The sequence below is a fragment of the Psammomys obesus genome, unplaced genomic scaffold (genome assembly GCF_907164565.1).
Source record: "Psammomys obesus unplaced genomic scaffold, mPsaObe1.curated_primary_1811, whole genome shotgun sequence".
NCBI classification, from domain to species: domain Eukaryota; kingdom Metazoa; phylum Chordata; class Mammalia; order Rodentia; family Muridae; genus Psammomys; species Psammomys obesus.
The window spans coordinates 177,890-198,294 of record NW_026590341.1 but is presented as its reverse complement, the minus strand read 5'-3'; the positions used below and the strand labels follow the sequence as shown (position 1 = coordinate 198,294).

Genomic DNA, 20,405 nt, shown 5'->3' with positions numbered 1-20,405 from the left:
TAGTGTGGGTGCAGATGAGTCAACCCCAAGGGCACGAGAGCAAGAGAGCTGGCTCTGCCCATTGCTGGCAGCAGCACTGGGTGAGCCAGTCAGGGCAGGGCAGGAGAGCTCACCTGGTGGTGTGGGTACAGGAGAGCTGGTGGGCTGACCAGTTCAGATACCTCCCAGGCTCAGATCCAGGGCTTTAGATCAGCTCAGCCCAAAATCTGTCCCATCATTGAACTGCTGCAATGCATGAAGGGGCCTAGAGAGCCACAACTACAGGGCAACAACAGAAGAGTTCCGGTAAGCCTGCAGTATCACAGAAGCCAGAGGCCTTGTACCAGACCAACAACTCACTGCAATGAACATTTGCAAGCAAAGAAGTGTGGACAAAAGGGTGTATTGTGGGACATACTGTGACACACTACACCTCTATTGGGGGGAGGTTGCAAGGGTAAAGAGCAGGTATGAAGGGAAGGAGAGATGAGTGGGACTGGGGTGCATAATGTGAAATTCACAAAGAACTAATAAAAAGTTTAAAAAAATACTCAGGGACAAAAATGGTAAACATTTCCTTAGAGGACTTTATTTTTCTATTTTATATAGACCACTTATTAAATTAGAAGGCTGAAAAGTAAAAATATATCATATAATCAAAGAAAATTCTGGACATGGATCTCATCTCCAAGATAACCATAGACACAGAGTTCTGAGAACCAATCCCATCAACCTCCAGACAGTGCTCAGATGACACCAGTGTCTGTAAAGAGTGGCCTGGGAGGGAGAGGGCAGAACCCAGTCACAAACATGTCTCTCAGTCAGGTAGGCATCACTCACATAGTGAGATGAAAGCCACAGGCCATGTCACACCACAGGCGTGCAGTGCGTTACAACTTCAGCCAACCACAATGTCCAGAGAAGAAAATAGCCCAGGCCATCCCCAGACCCATGGCCACTAGAGCTGGCTTGAGAGCAGGCGCTCTGAGTGGCCACCTCATGAAACGTTGCTACCAACTGAATCTTCAAATTTGGCAAGAGCAGCAGTGACACCCAGTGAGAGCCTGGCCTTCACCCGGAAGCCTATTACATCTGCTGTGGCCTCAGCCTTTGAGCTACTCCTTCCAGGTGTGCCAACTTCTCATCTCAAGAAGACCCAGGATGGGATGGAAGGCCAAGCAAGCCATGCTCTTGATGCCTAGGCACCTAGACGAGCATGACAAGCACTGTCTCTTTCCTTGCACTAGATGGACTCTGACATGAAATTCCAAGACAAAACAGCACAAAACTTAGGAGAGTGAGGTGTCACTCAGGCCTTATAAAGTGTGATCTTTCTTCAATCTAAAAAAATAAAATGCTCATGGTAAAGGGAAGAGTCTCTGTTCAAACCTTAAATCTGTCTTGAAATCATCACTCTTCCACATCTAAACAAGCGCAAGTTTGAGAACGCTGCCTCTGAGTGCTATGGAAGATGCTCAGGGGCTGCCAGCAAATGTTGATGCTCCCTCCAGAACCTCATCCGAACAAAGTGCTGTGCTCAGCCCATACCTCTTGAAGGCAGAAGCTGATGCACAGCCATACCTGAGACCTAGAGACAGGGGCTCCAGTCTTTAGTGTGCTGGTAACACTAAGTGGCCCCCTTATGGAGGTCCTGTTCTGCTTGGCTCATCCACCCTGGAAGAGGGCCTCTGCTTACCAAGCACAAGACCACACAACAGTCTAGAATGGAGACTCCAGTGTCTGCTGCGTTAAAGTGAGTGGTTGAATCTGTTTAACAAACATTGGTCTTTCTTCTCCATTTTGCAGTTAAAAGGTTTAAAGACCTACAACTAAAGAAAAGTGCTTGTTACCACATCCCGTGCTCGCCATCAGCACATACTGCCTTTAGGCTTACAAAAATAAACACTTATGGACAATACATTTGACAAAAAGCACCCCCCATGAATGACAGAAAGTAGTATATTTTAGCTGACATTAAAACTTAACCTGCATTTTGAGAGGGGAAAGGTCAAAACCGAATCATTAACTTTCATATTTTAGGTCCTTCACAAAAATCCAAACTGCTAGGAGCTACCTACATGCCATATTTGTGGGTCACATATTCAAAGGCTGGGTGCAAACTCTCGGAAAAACAAAAAGCAACTGCAATGTAAGGCAAAACTGTAACACCACAAATGTGTGACAATGCTTGATAGCTTCTTAATGGAACCTGTTCAGTGTATCGATTCTGAGAAAGCTTTCAAGGTTCTGGATCTTAGGATAAGGTGTCAGCCATTCTCTCTCTTAACATATGTACAGCCACCTCAGCCCAAAGGTTTGCAACCCCAAATACAACACACAATATCCACTAGGCACATCTAACTCAATGGAGTTTTAATTTAAGCATGGGATTTTTAATCACTCAAGCCAAGCTACAGTATGGGTCCACACAGTCTGCTGCAGGTCAGTAGTGTCACGACGGCTGAATGCCTTTTAATAGTAAACACACAGTGCCATACCAGCCCATCTCCTTCACTTGACTGGGCTCTGTGATGAAGACCTATTAGCAAGAACAGCCCTGGGAGCAAGTCCCACAGTGCTGGTACTAAACAAGAGGAGGTGGAAAGGAACCTCCAGCTTTGAGGGCCAAGGAGGGGCCTGGCCAGCCAAGCACCAGATCTGGACACCTTCAGTATTCAAGTTGGATTTCTGTAGCTGAAGCCTAGCCAGACAGTGGCAGGTGAGCTAGACAAAGAGGTCGGACCTGCTGGATATGGCTGGAAAGTATATCTCACTGGCCCAGGACTAAGTGAGGGGCCCAGGTTCACACACAACATCAGAGGAAGGAAGGAGCTTTTAGCTTAAAAGTTCCAAAAATAACCTGCAAGTAGGTGCACATGAACTCAGTGCACCTTCAACAACCATCCCAGTTAGGCTGAGTAACTTCATGCCATCCATTGACTCAGAAGGATGCTGTACAAATTCTAATATCCTGACAGATGCTGCTGCTTTCTGTTAGAATGCTTTCCAGAACAGGGTAAGGAATGGAGATGCAGGTCCTCAAACAATAGGACCACTAGTCTGTCCAGTAATAGGGCCATGCCATCATCACCCAGCTAGAGACAAGGAGAGAGATGTCTCCCCACCTTGTCCCTCACCAACAATGAAGAAGACTGCCTGCCAGAACCAAAAATCCACATGCATCCCCGAAATATGTGGGAAGGGGTGGTACTAATGTCCAAGGAAGGGGTACGTGGATGGTCTTTCATTGGAATCTTGTGGGGATGGTAACCCTGGGTGGGCAATTCCAAGGGTCAGTGGTGTGAAGCCAAGGGCCACAGGTGGATCTAGGATTCTTCACCCATCTGTAGCAAGGAATTGATGGCAGCATCCTTGTTCCCTCTCTGGGCTTCGAGCACAGAGCGGATTACTTCCCTGTCCATGTTGGGAAACATGTCCTGGATAGCCTTGAGGTCCTCCTCATTACAGCGGGGCTGAGGAGCCACAGCTGGTGGGGGCATGGCCACAGGCACCATACCAGGGCTGCAGACAGCAGGCATCCCTGAAAACAGAAGATGAAGTTTGGTTAAAAAGAGTGGGATCAGCCAGGTGTGGTGGTGCATGCCTTTAATCCCATACTTGGGAGGCAGTAGGAGAATCTCTAAGTTCAAGGCCAGCCTGGTCTACAGAGTGAGTTCTAAGACAAAAACAGTGGAGTCACAAAGCTGTAGTGCCAAAGGAAGAAATAATGCATCTGACTGGCCTTATGGGGAAAGGCTACCTTAAGTCTGACTTAAAAACAGACTCCTCAAGGATGCCCATGGTAGATGGGCTGGGTCATCCTCCTCACTACTGAGGTCCCCTCTCCTGAGGTATTTTCTTTCTGACCAAAAATTTAAGTTGGATCTTTATATTAAAAATTTACAGGGAGCAAGATGAATATTTGGTAACCATATGTGCTACTTTAAGAACTTAGGAGACGCATCATAGACATGAGTCTTTACTGAGAATAGGGACAGCAAAGTATTATACTTGTTTCACCCAATACTCTAAAGTCTGTTTGTGTCAATATTCTAGAATTTACTTTCACAGCCTAGCAAAGACATTACAGTAACGTGCATATCTTGGTAAGGTAGAGCTACATACAGCATGCTCTAAATACTTCAGAAAGGCTGCATACTAGCCTTTTACAATGAAGACAATACACATCAATTTTCAGCAGCCCGAGGCACCAGGGCCCTCAGAGGGCCTTAGGAGCCAATCCTTTTGCCATATGAGTAATGAAAAGCTGCTGGCAGAGGGCTCAGCACTGATGCTATACAGCTCCCTGAACCCTGTGCTAGATGAAGAGGTTCGAACTAAGAAGCAGAGCTTTCCAAAGTACCCTCTGGGCCAGACCTTCACTTTGGTGTCTTTGTCCTGACTGACCTGGACAGGTTGTCATCAGACATCTCACAAGTTGTCACCATAATGCCACACTGCTCAGCCTTTCGGTGATAAAGGAAGGATGGAACAATGGACTGTATGTTGCCTGGCCCAGGCCTAAGACAGCAGCCTGTTCTTAAAAGGGCTCAAACCACCTCAACTGGATGGATTCAGTGCCTGTGCACACACACAGCCACTGTAGCAACACAAGGAATGGTGCATGACTATATCCAAGGAAAGGGTACATGGATGGTCTTTCCATGTACCAGGGCCAGGCAGCTTCCCTTGAGTCCTGTTCAGTGTTCCAACATTTTTCAGCCTGGCTGGGTACAGGGAAGAGAGGACTGGACACTGCTGCAAAACCTGAAGATCAACTGCATGGGGTCAGCATAGGAGAACTGTCTGCAGTCATCTGCTTTCATAAACCAGCTCCTTTGGGAGCAGACCAATACATACAAAGAAGACTGACCCTGGTGTCTTCCATCCTCCAGAGTGGATACCATATTCCCAGTCCAAGTCTGACCTGTCATTATGACCAAGTGTGGACTAACTTATCAAAACTTCCTAGAATTTGTGAGAGCCACTTTGGAGGGCAAAGGATGAATAGGAGCCCTGCAGCCTTGGTACCAAACAAGGTCCTCTCAGGTCTAAGTGGGTACAGTGAGGAGGCATGCAGGTAGAATGAACCCATAGCTTACACTAAAGTACCATGTTGAATAAAGGCAGCTCAATGGCATCACCCTGCAAGCCCTCCTCTTCATAAGCTGACAAACTGATGGAATAGGACCAATTTATTTCTTCTGGCAGGACACTTAGCTACAATGCACTCACTATAAACAGTGGGCAAGCCCAATTCAATGGAACAAAAGTCTCTTCACCAATAGACTTCCACTCATAAAACAAAAGCAAGGGAGTTCTCCATTCAAAAAAAAAACTGGGGCCTTAGTATAGCAGCACAGACAACCTGGGTCCTGCCTCACAGCAACAGTCCACAACGGACTGACACAGACAGCAAAACGCCTCTGAGGCTACCTCCACCAGCAATATGAGCCCAGAATCAGGCTGCATATTATGGGATATTTCTAAGCGCTCAAATTAGTGGACTCATAAACACACAGCTAACCCTTGATCCCCAACCTTCAGCTTCAGCTCTGCAAAGAAGCAGCTGTGATCCTGAATCCAAAACCTCAGACATAGACAACAGGGTTTATGCCTCCTGCGATGCAGAAGCAGCTGGCATCTACTGGCTATGCACTTCCCTTGGGCATATGGCAGGGGTGACCAGTGAGTAATGCGAACAGGCTAACACGTGACTCTCCTCATTCCTGTCCTACTGCTCACAGACTTATCTCACCCACTGTCAGGTGCTGGAGTGCAGTCTTCTTTAATGCATGGTCTGTCCAAATGTACCTTGTACCCTGAATAGTCAAGGGTATAAGTCTTTCCCAACTGAGCAAACTCTGCAGCACAACTGTGGAGCTGATATGAAGCAAGAAATACCATGTGACTTGACCTCACTTTTGAGGAGCCAGAGAACAGCAACAGGAATAAAAATGCCCCAGTGAACTGCTGTTCTTGACTCTGTGGCCTGAGATGCCCTGAAAACAACCCCTATCTGTCTCTGCACAGGACACCCCAAGTACTCTGGTAGGATGGCTCTGCCATCACAGACATAGGAATTATAAGAACCAAAGCTGGGCATCAGGTTTCAATGAAGCAGCATGCTTATTAATGCCCCCAAATGATTACAATAAATTAAAAAAAAAAAAAAAAATTCAAGAACTTTTCTAGAACTGATTATCCATTGGTGGAAACCTGGGTTCAGGAAGAAGTAGCTAATTCTGGGGTAGAAGAAGGAAATGCCAAGATGGCCAGAGGCTTCCTATGCCAAAATCAGGAAGCTCGCATAGCACGTGAGACATCAAACAGCACACAATTCAGTCTAAAGGGCTGTCCAATCTGGGACCACTGAGTGATAAAACAATACAGTAACAAATTAATAGCTCAGAAAATAAAACAAACCTCGAGCCCACACTGCTAGAGCTATCAGTGGACAGCACAGTCTGACAACAAACAGGCAGCAACTGTGACCTTGAATATAATCCTTGAGTAGATACAAAGGGGTTCTCAAGAGACTGAAAAGGTGTATTGTGGCACCTTACCAAATAGTAAGGTGTGAGCAGCAGTAATGAACGAGAGCAGCTTTCTAAGCATTATCTAGATAGTGGACAGGGCAATACAAATAGCTACAGGGCCTGTCACAGGTTCTAGGAAGACCCAGCTCCACCAGGCCCATGGCCGGAGCTGCTGCACAGAACAAGTGGGGATAAACCTGGCTGCAGTCCTGCAGAAGGGCCCCTTGGGAAGTGTCCTCAGGAAGCATGCTTACATGGGGACAGAGCAGACATCAGAGGCTGGTCTCCAAAGGAAAAACATCCTTTTATTTCTGTGGCAGCTTTTCTGTCAGTAGATTGTTTCTAACTTTCAAAATGTACATCAAAAGTGAGGATCAAAGTCTATTTATAGAGGGATCTCCCCTAAAATACACATTCTAGAGCAGTCTAGAGGCACTGCCAAGAATGCAGGACAAGAGCCAAGAGTACACTGGTCAACAACTTTTATAATTTGTTTTAGAAGTAGTTCTGGTGCTGGCAACTAGACAGAAGTTTGTCTTTGTTGCCTCCCCACCCCCTCTGTCACCACCCAATGATATGCTCAAGTCCAATCCCAGTGCCTGGAAAGAGGGTACCCTTGTTAGGATCAGATCCTGAAGGAGCAGAAAAGCCCTAGTCCAGTGACCTTACAGGACAGAAACACACAAAGAGGGTGGTGACCATAGAGTATGAAGACAGACTAGGGAGATGTGGCCAGAAACCAAGACCTGGAAAAAGTAGAACATTCAGAGCATCAGAAGGGATTGCAGCTTTTGTTTTAGACTTCTGGCCTCCGAAGCTGAGGGAACAGATTTCTGCTGCACTGCCCCATCTGTGACACTGCTTCTGCTATGCTGGGGTACCCTTTGTGCTCACTGCGTTCTACTTGTTTCTCCCTCCTCACACCTCCAATTCAGGACAGCTCAATGACAAATTCCATACATTCCAGTGATACATTTGAACAGAGAACTGATGAGACTGCAGTTTGAAGAAAAGAAACCTGGAGCCATTTTGGGAATGCAATCCTCAGACCTCAGGATCCATTCACTGAACTAGACAGGTCAGGATCTTGTACTGGGGACTCCAGAGAACACACATCCCAAAACCCCACTCTCATATTTCTAAGGTTCTCTTGGTGAACAATCACACTGCTTTAAGGCTGAAGGTCTTGGGTCACTCTGCATTTGACTGGTTTGCCCTCTACTGCAGGCTGTACTTTCTGGTCTCTGCTGATCTGGTAACAACCTACTCCATTCCAAATACTGCAGGGGCATGGCCTGTGGACTCCCTCTCATTTGCAAAGTGCTGCCCTTTGTTCCTGCAGGCAGATCTGTCACAGACAGAAGGCCCAAGTTCTATCTGCCAGGGCTGTTGTCAGAATATGTGTGGGTGGATTTCATTCCAAAGTCCTGCACTGTCTTCCCTAGCTTAACTGGTATAGAGGCTGAAAAGCTAATGAGTCACTCAATTGTGGCTATGTGGGAACCTCAGACCCCATACTGTTGAGCCACTGTACCTCTGTGCTGTCCCAGATCCAAGACAACACCCACCCTGAGCACTGGTAACCAGGAACCACAAAGACCAAGTTCCACCCAGGACCTCACATTCCTTTTGCCCTATAGACCTGGCCATTCCCACTGCCTTAGCCTTGGAGTTTCCTGGGACAGTAGGACTACCATAGTCTGCTTGGACTCCAGTTCCTTGGACCCTGGAAGAGAATGGGGGACCTGCAGGCCTGCTCTGGTGTCTTCTACTCTCAGAGCCACAGTTGTTCCTTTTGGCTAAAGCCAGGAAAGCAGCTGTGATCTCATCTAGCTTGCACTGTTCTGGTAGAAGGGCCAGGTGGACATTAGGCACTGTGAAAGCCACAGGGAAGTTGGAAAACTAAAAAAATATATAAAAGCCATATCTTGACTGTATGACCCAAGCATACATTAATTTAAATGAGTAAATACTTTCAATGAAAGCCTTGTTTTTTAAGATGCAGTATAACATCTTGCCTACCAGGAACCAGGTTCTCTTATTCCAGTGATTCATACATAAATATGTCCAAGGACATTTCCACACTTCCAAAAACTCCTCAGTTCACCTCAGTTGTGCCAGCAATTAGGGAAAACACCATTTTCTATGTATACATAATTCAAGTACGACACTGTTTTAGAAGGATCTTTAATAAGATCCTTGTTAAATAAGATCCCTAGTCATGCTTCATAGGAATGCTGGGCCCTTCCCTCCTCCAGTCCTACTCTGTCCCAAAATTGCCTAATAAAGCAGCAGCACACACCTGCAATGGGCACATAGCCGACACCCTGCTGGTACACAGTTGGCATCAGGACCACAGGCTGAGGTGGCATCATCATGGCAGCTGGAAGGGACTGAAACACAACAAAGAAAAACATGGGTGTCAAGGAGGACCGTCATACCATATGTCAATCTTGTTACTTTCAGTATCACAGGAATAAGTCCTAGCCATAGTCCAGACATTAACACCCAAGACATGTCAGCAAGAATGTAGTGGCCTTGGCCACTGGCTGCATCTGTACCAACACTCCAGCATACCATCCTCAGCTGTAAGACTCACAAAATTACAGCTATTGAAATGTGATCAAAAGAAGGACTGGGCTAGGGAGACAGCTCAGTTAGGAAAGTGTTTGATACACAAGCATGAGGACCTTAGTTCAATCCCCAGCACCCATATAACATTATCTTAGGGCTGGGAAGGCAGAGACAGGAAGATCCCTGAAGTTCATTAGCCCAATAGAATGAATGAGTTCCAGTTTCAGTGAGAACAAAAATTAGGGTAAAGATTAAAGAGGACAAACATGAGCTGCAACCATCACGTCTCACAGAGGACTCACGAAGCTCCCTTCGGGATCTGTTTTGGAGAATGCATCATCAGTATCAGTACTTCTCAAAGAAGTACTAAACTGTTTTGTTTTTTAAATTTATTTATTTAATGTGTCTTAATGTTCTGCCTGCAAGTGTGTGTGTGCCTGGTGCCAGTGAAGGTTAGATAAGGATATTGAATCCCCTGGAACTGGAGATAAGAGTTCATTGTGAGCTGCCATACGGGTGCTGGGAATCAAACCTGGGACTTTTCACAAGAGAAGCCAGTGCTCTTACCTGCTGAGCCACCTCTCCAGCCCCACTCAAATAATCTTGAACTGTAGGTGAGCTAGTATAAAATGAACCTGTGCTACATAAAGTGCCTGTTGAAGACAGGCAACACTAAATGCCAGAAGGAGAGACATGCAGGATGGTCAAGCTGAGGAGGCCTGTACACAAGGTGCTTTATACTCCCCTTCTCAAAGGCTCAAGAACTAAAAAGAAGAGGCCTAAATAATACAAAGAGCCGGTGGAAGCCCAGACCCCCAATCCTGTCTCCCACAAATTCCCAAGGTTCTTAGAACCACAGGTGCCTCAAGGAGCTGCTCAAGAAGGTGGCCTCTCCAGACAGTGAACTCACCGTGTAGGACATGACCAGGTTAATCATGCCCTCCTTGTCGTCGCCCTGCCTTCCACTCAGACTATACCACTCATCCTCCACTTGGCCTTGCTTCAGAGACTCAGGGATGGTGATGTGGGTCCAAGCTATGCGGTCGTCCATGGAGAAGGCTCGCTAAGGAGGACAAGAGAAAAGTGATCTCATCATGACCCACAATGACCCATCTTATAGAGACCAACTTTTCCTAAGGCTGTGACTCCACCTGGACTGCCACCTGCATCTACCGTCTGCCTTCTTGGCAGGACCGGGTCTTCCTCATTGCTCTGGCTTCCTTTAAGGAGCTTCCCATTAAACCACAATCCCAGACCTCCATGGATCACCTGCAACCTGACCACCACCACTTCTGCACCTTCTGAGCAACCACCATAAGGCCAGGGCAAAGGACAGGAAAGAATCTCTGGGCTGCCATTCTGGCTTAGGGATGAACACTGTCCCCCTCGGTCCTTGTGGCCCTACACCTAATCCACCAGATATAAGCTTCAAGTTTGAAGCCCAGTAGATACAGATGAGGACAAGGGGACCAAGCAGCTACCCACAGCCCCAAACCTCCTCCTCATATGTTCCTACTATTCTGAGAACACAGAAGAGGGAGAAAGGGACAAATAAATAAATAACAAAACAAAACAGGAAGAGGCAGAGGGACAAGACAAGGAGGAGGCTGTGTCCTCCTGGCTGGGCAGCCCACGTCCAACTCCTCTTTGGCCCTCACTGTCCCCATTCTCTATCCTCTGCTCTTTACTCTGGTTTAAGAAGGCAGGCATGTGGTCTCCAGAACATGTGCTATCAGGTGAAGCTATCAGGAGACAGCTTCAGCCTCTGAAGTTTCCTGACTGCCCTCAAAAACCTGCATGCCTTACTGCTGGTAGAGCCACGGAACATTACTGGCAGAGCCTATAACTCATGCCTGCAAGAACAGTGTTCTCACCACTAGTGGAGCCTGACTTGCTTGAAATTTGACCTACCCATGAACAGCTATTTTCACACTCTCCTCACACCCATATCACTGGTGATGGTTCCCAACAGACCCTGTCAAAGAAGCTGAGACAAAAAAGCTATACTTTATCATTCAGCCACTAAATGCCAGGTCTCCAGGCAGGTCACACCCTGTTACCCGGCCACTAAATGCCAGTACACAGGCCTGAGCACCAGTAGACTAGCCTAATAGCTACAACTGCAAGGCACACTGCAGCACACCCATACCTATCTGCCTCAGCTTGGCAGATCTGTGACACTGGGGCATCCCTCACCTCATCGAAGATCTCAAGGTAGAACGAGTCCACACCTGGGGGTACTGTGCACTGGATGACCTTGTTCCAGCGAGGGTTCTTGGCGCCATTGTGTGCTGTGGGAGTTTCATAAACAGCATAGCCCAGACGCAGGCGGCAATAAGGGTCCATACGAGTCATGCCATAATTCTTTGCCAATTTTGCCTGAAATAACACCAAATTAAAAAAAAAAAAAAAAAAAAAAAGGCATCCACCAGCAGAGTTCCTCTCTGCTTACCTCGTAGATATTTCACAGTACATGAAAAAACAGCCTTCAAGTTTACCTAACTGTGTCGGTAACCTGCTCTTGAACATGATGCCAGTCACTGCTGGACTCATACAATTCTGGGAACCTGGCCATACTCGGCAGTAAGCAACAAAGACAAGACCTCTAATCTGACACTGTTCACTAACTATGCACATCCTAGGCCTCAGCATGGAGTTGAGGTTGAGAAGGATCCATGGTTTGCAGGACAGTTGTGGAGGACTGAGTAGCTTAGCCTGAGTAGCAGGACCTCAGCTGCTACAAAGGGGTCAGAGAAGGCATCCTCATTGAGGATAGTGGCCAGCATGAACCAATAGTGGATGTAAGTATCTTAGGCAGATCCCTGGGAAATCAACAGGTATCACTAGTTATTTTCAAGAATAGCTAGAATAACAAATAAATAAATAGATAGATAGATAAATAAATAAATAAATAAATAAATAAATAAATAAATAAGGATCTACTTGTTCAATGGGAAATGTGATGCAAAGGATGAAATCACCAGTCTTCAATAGGAAACTGAGACCCACCTGTACAACAGTGATGCTGAGGCGACCCACAGTGCCAACTGCTCCTCCATACTGCAGCTGCTGGGCTGCCTGGGCATCCAGCTGGATCTGCTGCTGCTGCTGTGTGGGCGTTATGCGGAGGAAGTCCTGAGGGAGCTCACCAATGTACACCTTCCAGTGAGGAGAGAAAAAAAGTAGAGTCAAAGCAGGTAGCTGAGCAATCTTAAGAGTACTATCCGGCTTGCCCTGGAGCAGTGTTCACTCAGACCCAGTCCAGCTTACCCTCACCTCACCAAGGCCTAGAGAGTGCTTGGTCTTTTGTTTGTTTGTTTGCTTCCACCTTTAAGTTTCCAGCTTGCCCTCATCAGAGCCTCCTTCCCCTGAAGATTCACGCCTTCTTATTCAGGAGGTGCTAAAGGTGAACCAGCACCCTTAGAAGGTTTAGAACATGTCTCAGTCACTGAAAAGCCTGACTACTAGGGCTGGAGGGAGACCTGAAGGGCTCTAAAAAATACAGCTTTTCAAGGAAAATAAGAAAGCAAAGGAAAGGTTAACCAAGACTCCTAATGATAGCCCTGGCTAAAAATCATTCTGGGGATAACCATAGCAACCTACCACAGAGGGAAACCACAGGAATACATGCTGACCAGGGCTTCCCAGCAAGAAAATACCAGTTGGAAATGGCACACCTGCCTGGGACCCGAGATGGAAGGGCCAAGGACTCAAGGACCAGTGAGGACAACCCTGGGAGCAAGCATCTACAGTTTCAACCAGGATGGCCCCAAAGAAGGCTGCTCAGTGGGTACAGGTCTAAGGGTTACAGAGAGGAAGTGCTCACAATTAAGGATCAGCTGATGAAGCTCTGAAGGCTGCAAACCCACTAGAGGGAGGACCTGAGCATGAAACAGGTGTCTACGGTGGTCCCCAAGTCCCCAGGTCCCTGTGCATGGCTTCCCAGGCCAGCATATAAGCTTTCAATGAAGCATCGATGTCATAAATGAGCTGTGGCAAAGTGAATTTACTGAGAGCTGCTGGGAGTGCTTGGGTATCAAGGTTCTGTGATGCCCTGACTGTCTCTACCGTAAACACTACTGCCTATCCCACCTGGCTGTGGGCTCCCACTGATAATGCACCATGTAGACTTCCAGTTTGTGTAGGTTTATCAGTTCCAGCACCTAGAAAGCATCTGTCTCTCAGGAGTTTCGGTGCTCTTTTCAAAGGTCCCTGAGAAAAGTAGGCATGCTGGCTCACTCCTGCAATCCCAGCACTTAAAAGGCAGAGGCAGGGGAGTACTGTGAGTTCAAAGCCAAACTAGGCTACATAGTGAGTTCCAGGCATGCCTGGGCTATTCAGCAAGACCCTGCTCAAAAAATAAATCAAATTAATTAATAAAGCAAGCAAGCGAGCGAAAGTCACTGGATCCTTGAGTTTTGCTCCTTATCATCTTCCCATTTCTGTGTTTCCAGAAAATATAGACTAGTCAGGAGTTGAGGACCAACCAAGGATATAGCCCAGAGTTTTCTGTGGGTTACCCTTGAGCAGTTGGCCTGATGATAGTGGTACTACTGTCTTCTAACTTGAAAAAAAAAAACAAAAACAAAAAAACATATCACATACATCTCAAAGTGGTGACAACTCAGCAGCATGCCCCTCTGCACCTCTGGGGTCACTCAGCCCAGAGCCAGGAGGAAGACCAGCCCTCATAGGCAGAAGCTTCCTGGAAAGTAGCTGTGGCCAGTGAGGCCCATGATTACCAAGAAAGGGATAGCCAAGAACCAGTGTCTATCACATACAGGAAACACCCTCCCAGAGAAACTCCCAGCCTATACCTATGTTAGTCTGAAATGAATTTAGAGGGTGTACCTCCAAGATGCATAATTAGCTTTATCTATGTATCATAAATGGATTATTAGGCAAAAGTAGACTTTCTTCATCTAGGTTCTTGGGGTTAACCTACATAGACCAAGTTCTCACTTGTCACAGGAACAACTGCTAATTGTATGCCACAAGCAGCAGGGCACACTTGTGCCTCCTAGGGACAGACCCAGGACAGGCCAGCAGGTATCACAGTGATAGGTCAGGGTGAAGGCAGTCATGGGGGTTGCTTCAGCATGGAGGTCAGGAAGGCCATATGTGGAACAAGTGAGGGCTGTTTTTTAATTTTAATTATCTCTTATCTGTTCCCTTCTTAGGAGTGGAAACTTCAAACACTGAGATTTCATATTACACTCTTCCAGGCTTTCATTAAAGAGAAAGAGACTATTAGAGTTGGGGTGGAGTTAAGATAAAGTGCGGCTAGGGGTCTAGCTCTGTGGTAGAGCACTTGCTCAGCATGCACAGTGAACTAGGTTCACTCCCCAGCAACTTCCCCCAAAGAAGATCAAATTCTGCGCTGTTTTCAACAAAGATTTAACCATAAGATTATAAATAAGAAAGGAAAGTTTTAACAATGTGAGCTTAACAGTGTTACTGAAGAATAGAAAAGCAAACATGGTAGAAAAAGCTAATCCACTCTGTCCCAGCTAGGTGATCCTTCATCTAACCCAGGGATGTGATACAACATTCTCAACAATGTACCTCTTCCAAAATAAGAACCAAGGGCAACCTGAGAGATGGTCTAAGGCTAAGCAAGGGGCTGGGAGGAACCCACAGCAGGGAAGGGAACAAGCTGAATCTGGAGCATGGACTGAAGCCAGTTTCATGGCAGTGACAATGGTCTGTGACAATGACATCAGGGGAAATAGAGTGATACAAGGGAGAACTTTTTTTTCTATAGCTTTTCCTTAAATATAAAACTATTCTAAAGTCATAATATACTAGGAAAAGTTTCACCTTAACCCAAGGAGGGAACAGGAAGGGATAGGAAATACTTCAGCCCAAACCAGACAACAAACAAGCTGCTGCAGGTCCCTGATGATTTGACTAAATGAGGACACCTTATGATATACCTAAAGAGCCACCACTTTTAGCATAGTGAGGAATGCTTCAAGAGCAAGATGTATCAGGCATTGGTGCAAATTCTATAAAGACAATGACAGCACAGGAAAATACCATTAATAAAAAGATATTTTTAGAAAAGTTGTAAAATACAGGGATAATTATAGAATGTATTTTTGCTGTATATTGGTAGAAGAATTTTTTGCCATACACTGGCCATATGAAAATATACATTTTTTTTTTTATCACAGCTTAAAGACTTAGAAACATTAAATCATGAATCTGTTAAAAGACTCACAATGGCTCTTTTTTTTTTTTTTACAGTTTTACTTAAGAGTACAAGATAAATACACATATTGAATTCAATACTACTAAATGACTTTAAACATGTGGGTTAAGACCCACCAATTTCATTTCCAGGCACCAGTCCAATGGAAAAGCTGCAGGAATGTAAGCATAAGTAGGCTCACTCCTTATGGCCTGGGAAAAAGGGAGAGCCACCAAGCAATGTCTGACTTCCCTAGACAGAAGCATTTGTGTGGCTCACACTCACAGCCCTCAAAAGGAATGGGGTATTTCTGTGTCCCTAGAATGCAAGGAGCCCCAGAATGCTGACAAAAACACACACATACACAAAAAAAGCAAACAAAAGCAGGCCAGTAGGCAGGGTACACTGGGCTTTACCCTTGGCAAGTAAAAGTAGAAACAGGCAGACTAACATAGTGAGTGAAGGCACATATGAACCCAACCCTTACAATCTGTTATACAGCCCATGAGATTTCCCCATGGACAGAGAAGCACGGTGTCTCTCCGAGGGTTGTCCAAAGGCTTCTGACCTGCCCAGCATGGAGGACCTACCTGCTAGCATGTCTAGGACACTGTAAAAAAAAAAGGCAAGAAGCTGCTAGTCTAGAATTCAGGAAAAAAAGGGAGGGGGGAGACAGAGACACAGTTACTTACTTCCACAGGTACATGAGTGAGTTGCATGTGTGCATCCATGCATGTAAGGCTGTGGCACCAGCAATGCTAAAGGGAGCAAGGGAGACCCTGAAGCACCAGCTCATAGTTTAGTGTATCTGTGGAAGCCGTGTCTCTGTTGCCCAATGTGAAGGCCTGGACAGCCTTCCAGACTCAGTGATCACAGGGATAGTCTTGTGGGATTCCTACCCACAAGACTAGCTGCTGCTGTGTCTCCCCACAGTCACCACAGCCGACGCCATCCTGCCTGCAACAGGTACCTGGCAACTGCACAACCTACCTGCACCCAGCTCCACTGTTTCTCTGCTGTCAAAGCAGAAATAGTATCTGAAAAGGATTTGATCACAGAAAGTGTCATGTGTTCTAAGAAATGAAAGTAATTCATAAGGACCTAGTACCTCTTTAGTTCATTATTTCCCATGGGCTGGGCCTGCTGCACTCTCCATGCGTAAACTTGGTGCATCCTCACAAGCCCTGACAACAATTCTTTAAACAGTGACTTGGCCCTCAGTCAGGACTGAAACTGCACTTTAAGGCTTTCAGTGGTTTACAATGAAACTCCAAAGAGAAGCAAAGTAGTGACTGGGATGACAGCAAGGCAGACTGACAGTGGACTGAGAAGCCACTGTCCACTTCAACTCTACACAGCTCTCAGGAGCTACAGTGAAGGATTCCAAAAGAGAAACTTGAAAGTAAGGCAAAGAAATCCCAACAAATAGACACAAAGAGGATTAGGAAGAAAATTATGCATCTCAGATCTGAACAAGCATTGACATAAAAATGCTGTTACTCAAAGGAAAGTAGAACTGTCATATATGGCACAATAGCACTTGGTGGGACGAGGCCACTGACTCACCACCAGCTCTCTATGGTCTTTGCACAGACTGGGAAAGACAGAGATGCAATCAACTTCAGATTTGCAATGTGTTAAAATTCCTAGGGTAACTCCCAAGAGAGAAGGAATACACCATGTATTTACCAAACTGGTAAAGAATTTACTATGATTACATATATTTAAAAATGTATTTCTGATAAAACGCATTTTAAAAAAATCAATGTTTTATGAATCAAAGCAAGAATAAAAACATGTAGGACAAACAGAAGCCTAAAACTGTTAAATACATGTTTATATATTTGTGCTATGTAAAATAAAGCTATTTAAAAGATTCCAACAGAAACTTGTACTTCTTAGATTTGTCTTCTAAGGATAAAGCTACATGTTGCTGTGGGTAGATCCTTCCTAAACACGTTGAATACAATGTAAAGTCAAAAAGTAAATGAATAAAAGAAAGAAAAACCCTGTAAATACTTTCTAAAAGAAAAAGTAGAGTAACCATGCTGTCATACAAAGTAAAAGGCAAGAAGCCAGTAGAAGTCACTATCTGGTGGCCACAGCCTGATGCAGGAATGCTAGACTTGTACTCGGGTATAACCTCACCTCAGACTCCAGAGCAAACATTCCAGGGACCCAGAGATAAAGGCCTAGTGGCCAGCTAGTGAACACAACCTCTTGCTCAGGTTCTGCCTGTTGAGAATGCATGGACAGAGGATGCTAACTCACACAGGAGGTCAGAAAGCTATGAGTATGCAGTAACACTCCAAAAGAAAACCAAATACACCCTAAAGAAATCAACTCCTTCCTCTATGACTAGAAAATAAGAAGCCCGCATTTTGCCTTACTTTAGAAAATGTTTAGAGACAGCCAAGGCCCCTCTGGCTGATGGGAAAAGCTTATCTTTAACAACAGACCCAGTTACCAAGTGTAGAACATATGAGCAAATTTAAAAGATCACTCTTTTGGGGCTGGAAAGATGTTTCATTGGGTAAGAACAGTGGCTGCTCTTCCAGAGGACCTGGATTCAATTCCCAACACCCACATGGTTCACAACCATATGAAACTTCAGTTCTGGCAAATCTGAACCCCTCTTCCGACTTCCATTGGCACCAAAAATGAGCACGGTATATTTACATATACATGGGTAAAATATTAATTCACATAAAATAAAAAATATGTATATACCTTTTGCCATCCCTAAACAAGTCACTTGCTCAACCACAATCATCAGAAAAGAACAAGACTGGTGCGGTTCCAACTAGGCATAGGCACTAAGGCTCACCCACAGAATGAGGAGGGGCAAAGCCAGCACCAGTGGCCTCTGGAAAAGCTCAGGTTAACCAGCACCTGCTGGACTCCCCACAACACGTCTATGAAAGAGGACCTTCAAATGCCGACTGGCGCAGCCTCCCGCCGGCAAGACCTCCTGCATGTATCCCCGCAGGAATAGGATCCCCAAAGTCACTGACTGTAGGAAAGGAGCAGGTGTGTGGATTCGAGAGCAAAAGGGTTTGCCAATTTCCAAATATCAACATTTTCAGAAATGAGAAAGGTATAGCATTGGGTATAGTGCCCTGTGGTGGCTATTAAAAATCAAAACTAAACCAAACTAAACTAAAAGCTAAAAACATAAAATACTGCATGTCCTAGGGAAGAACTTATTCCTTCACAACTATTTGGGTGTCGGCTGTCCTCATACTCACCCTCCTAAACCCCCAAACAGCATAGAGACCCCTCCTAGCCCAGATGAGAGTATCCTCTGCTTTTTATAGCCTGCCAAGACACTCTTTGTCAGTTCTTCCCCATTCATCAGAGGTGAAGGTGAGCTGCAGAGTCACCTGCTCAAGCCTAAGTCCAGGCTCCTGGGATGGGGATTCTGGGCCACGGCCTAACCTCTGCTTGGGCTACCAAAAGAAGGCTGCCTGCGGGACCCAGCACTGCCCAAATGCATGTACTTTATCTATGTTTGGAAGCCAGCGCTCTTTATCTTTACACTCCACACCCCAAGTATGACATGAATAAGAGGGAAGCCCTGAGACACTGAGGATGAAGAAGAACTGCTGAACATGAAGGTAAGTCCAATCCCGGAACACTCCATACCAAGTCTGACAGTAGTTCAGGAGGTCTGCCTTCAAAGCCCTCTGAAAAAGCATCTAACCAAACCTGGGGCTTTCTTCAAAGACAGAAAATCAGTCACCTACCCCAACAAATTATCTGTTACATGCACATACACACACAAGTCAACACCAAGCTGTCAGAGTGAGGACCTGGGAAAACAGGCTTTTCAGGCACATTCAGTATTAACTTCAAGGGAAAGACACTGGTGCCATCAGACTTCGGTTGTACTACACCTAGCTGCTGTTAAGCAACAGCATCCCAGCCGCAACAGTCCCAGGAAGCTACTAGGAGGACATCCACACTAAGGGGAGGAGAAACAGGCATTATCACGGAACCCAAGAGAACTCTTAGGAGACATCCCTGTTGGGTCTTCCAAGTTCTCTGCTCCGTCTCATTTATAAAGAGGAAATTGAGGCTTGGGAAGATAGCCATTAACTGGGCTGAAAAGGTGCTCCTCTGTTCTCTCCAGATGCTAGAGAGGGGAGGAAACTGACACAACTAAGGACTGACTACAAAGTGGGAACTTTCACCATCTCTGAAACCAAGGAGTTCAGGACATCTTTCCTTCTGGAGGACCAATAGTGCCCAGCCCCACTCCTCTGAGAAACTACGGGAGCCAACACTCCTCTCAGCTTGGGCAATTAATGGGGCCAGGACCACTCTCCATCTGGGAGACCAAGAAAGTCAGGGCTCATGTCCATCTGGGACATGAATAGGAGAGAAGCACTACCACACTGTGGCAGTTCTACTAGACCCAGCTAAAAAGCCTTTGCAAATATTAGTGAATCCAGAGGTATTCCGGGGTGGTAGGTACATCAGGGGAAGTAAGGGATTCAGGGTCCTTTTCTATCTAAGAAACTAAGGGGACTCGAGGTCTCTCTCCGTCTGGGGAACCAAGGAGGGTGGAAGTCCCTCTCCCTCCCGCTGGCCAATGGGTTAAGGGTTCCTCTCTATAGAGGACTGAGGGACTCATGGCTTCCTCCCTCTGGAGGACCAAGGGAGTCAGAACCCTTCTCCATCTAGGGGCCAGGAGCTTCCAGGGCCCGTGAGCGTCCAGGAAACCATCAAGTTCTGCCCTCCTCTACCCGAGAGACCCTCAGAAGCAGAATCGCTACCCGAAGATGGGACCCGCGCAGCCCCGGGACCGCCGAGCAATCCGCGAGGGCCCCCGCAAGAGGCTGAAAAGAAGAACCCGACCCCAGGCTCCGCTGCCCCGGTCCGGCTCTCGTCGAGGGGACTCACCGGCCCGCGCTGCGTGCTGACGGTGGTCGCCATGGTGCTGCGGCGGCCCTGTGCCTCGCCGACAGCACAGAGACCCGCCGGGAGAGCTCGTCCACCTCCACCACAACCTGCGTCGCCGACCGTTGTCCCGCGAGGCAATCTGCGCCTCGGTCAGCTGACAGTCGCCCCGCCCCGGCCCCCCCCCCCCAATCCCACCCCGGCGTTACCAAAGCGCA

At 46.5% G+C, this 20,405-nt stretch overlaps 1 protein-coding gene across 1 annotated transcript; it reads right to left on the bottom strand.

Moving 5' to 3' along the window:
- Positions 1-546: 546 nt before the first annotated feature.
- Tollip (toll interacting protein) lies at positions 547-20,336 on the bottom strand. The gene is made up of 6 exons (XM_055606856.1): positions 20,191-20,336; positions 12,102-12,251; positions 11,289-11,471; positions 10,003-10,155; positions 8,821-8,911; positions 547-3,520 (listed from the first exon to the last, which is right to left on the bottom strand). The coding sequence occupies exons 1-6, from the start codon at positions 20,221-20,223 to the stop codon at positions 3,306-3,308; spliced, it is 825 nt and encodes a 274-aa protein (XP_055462831.1). The 5' UTR covers positions 20,224-20,336; the 3' UTR covers positions 547-3,305.
- Positions 20,337-20,405: the final 69 nt, after the last annotated feature.

Bases quoted from the DNA above. Each gene is read 5' to 3' on its own strand.
- Tollip (XM_055606856.1), bottom strand. From the start codon at position 20,223: ATGGCGACCACCGTCAGCACGCAGCGCGGGCCG. The intron at 10,156-11,288 runs GTGAGGGATGCC...TGTCCTCCTTAG, and splicing joins ACCTTGAGATCTTCGATGAG to CGAGCCTTCTCCATGGACGA. The intron at 3,521-8,820 runs GTGTGTGCTGCT...TTCTGTTTTCAG, and splicing joins CGGCTATGTGCCCATTGCAG to GGATGCCTGCTGTCTGCAGC.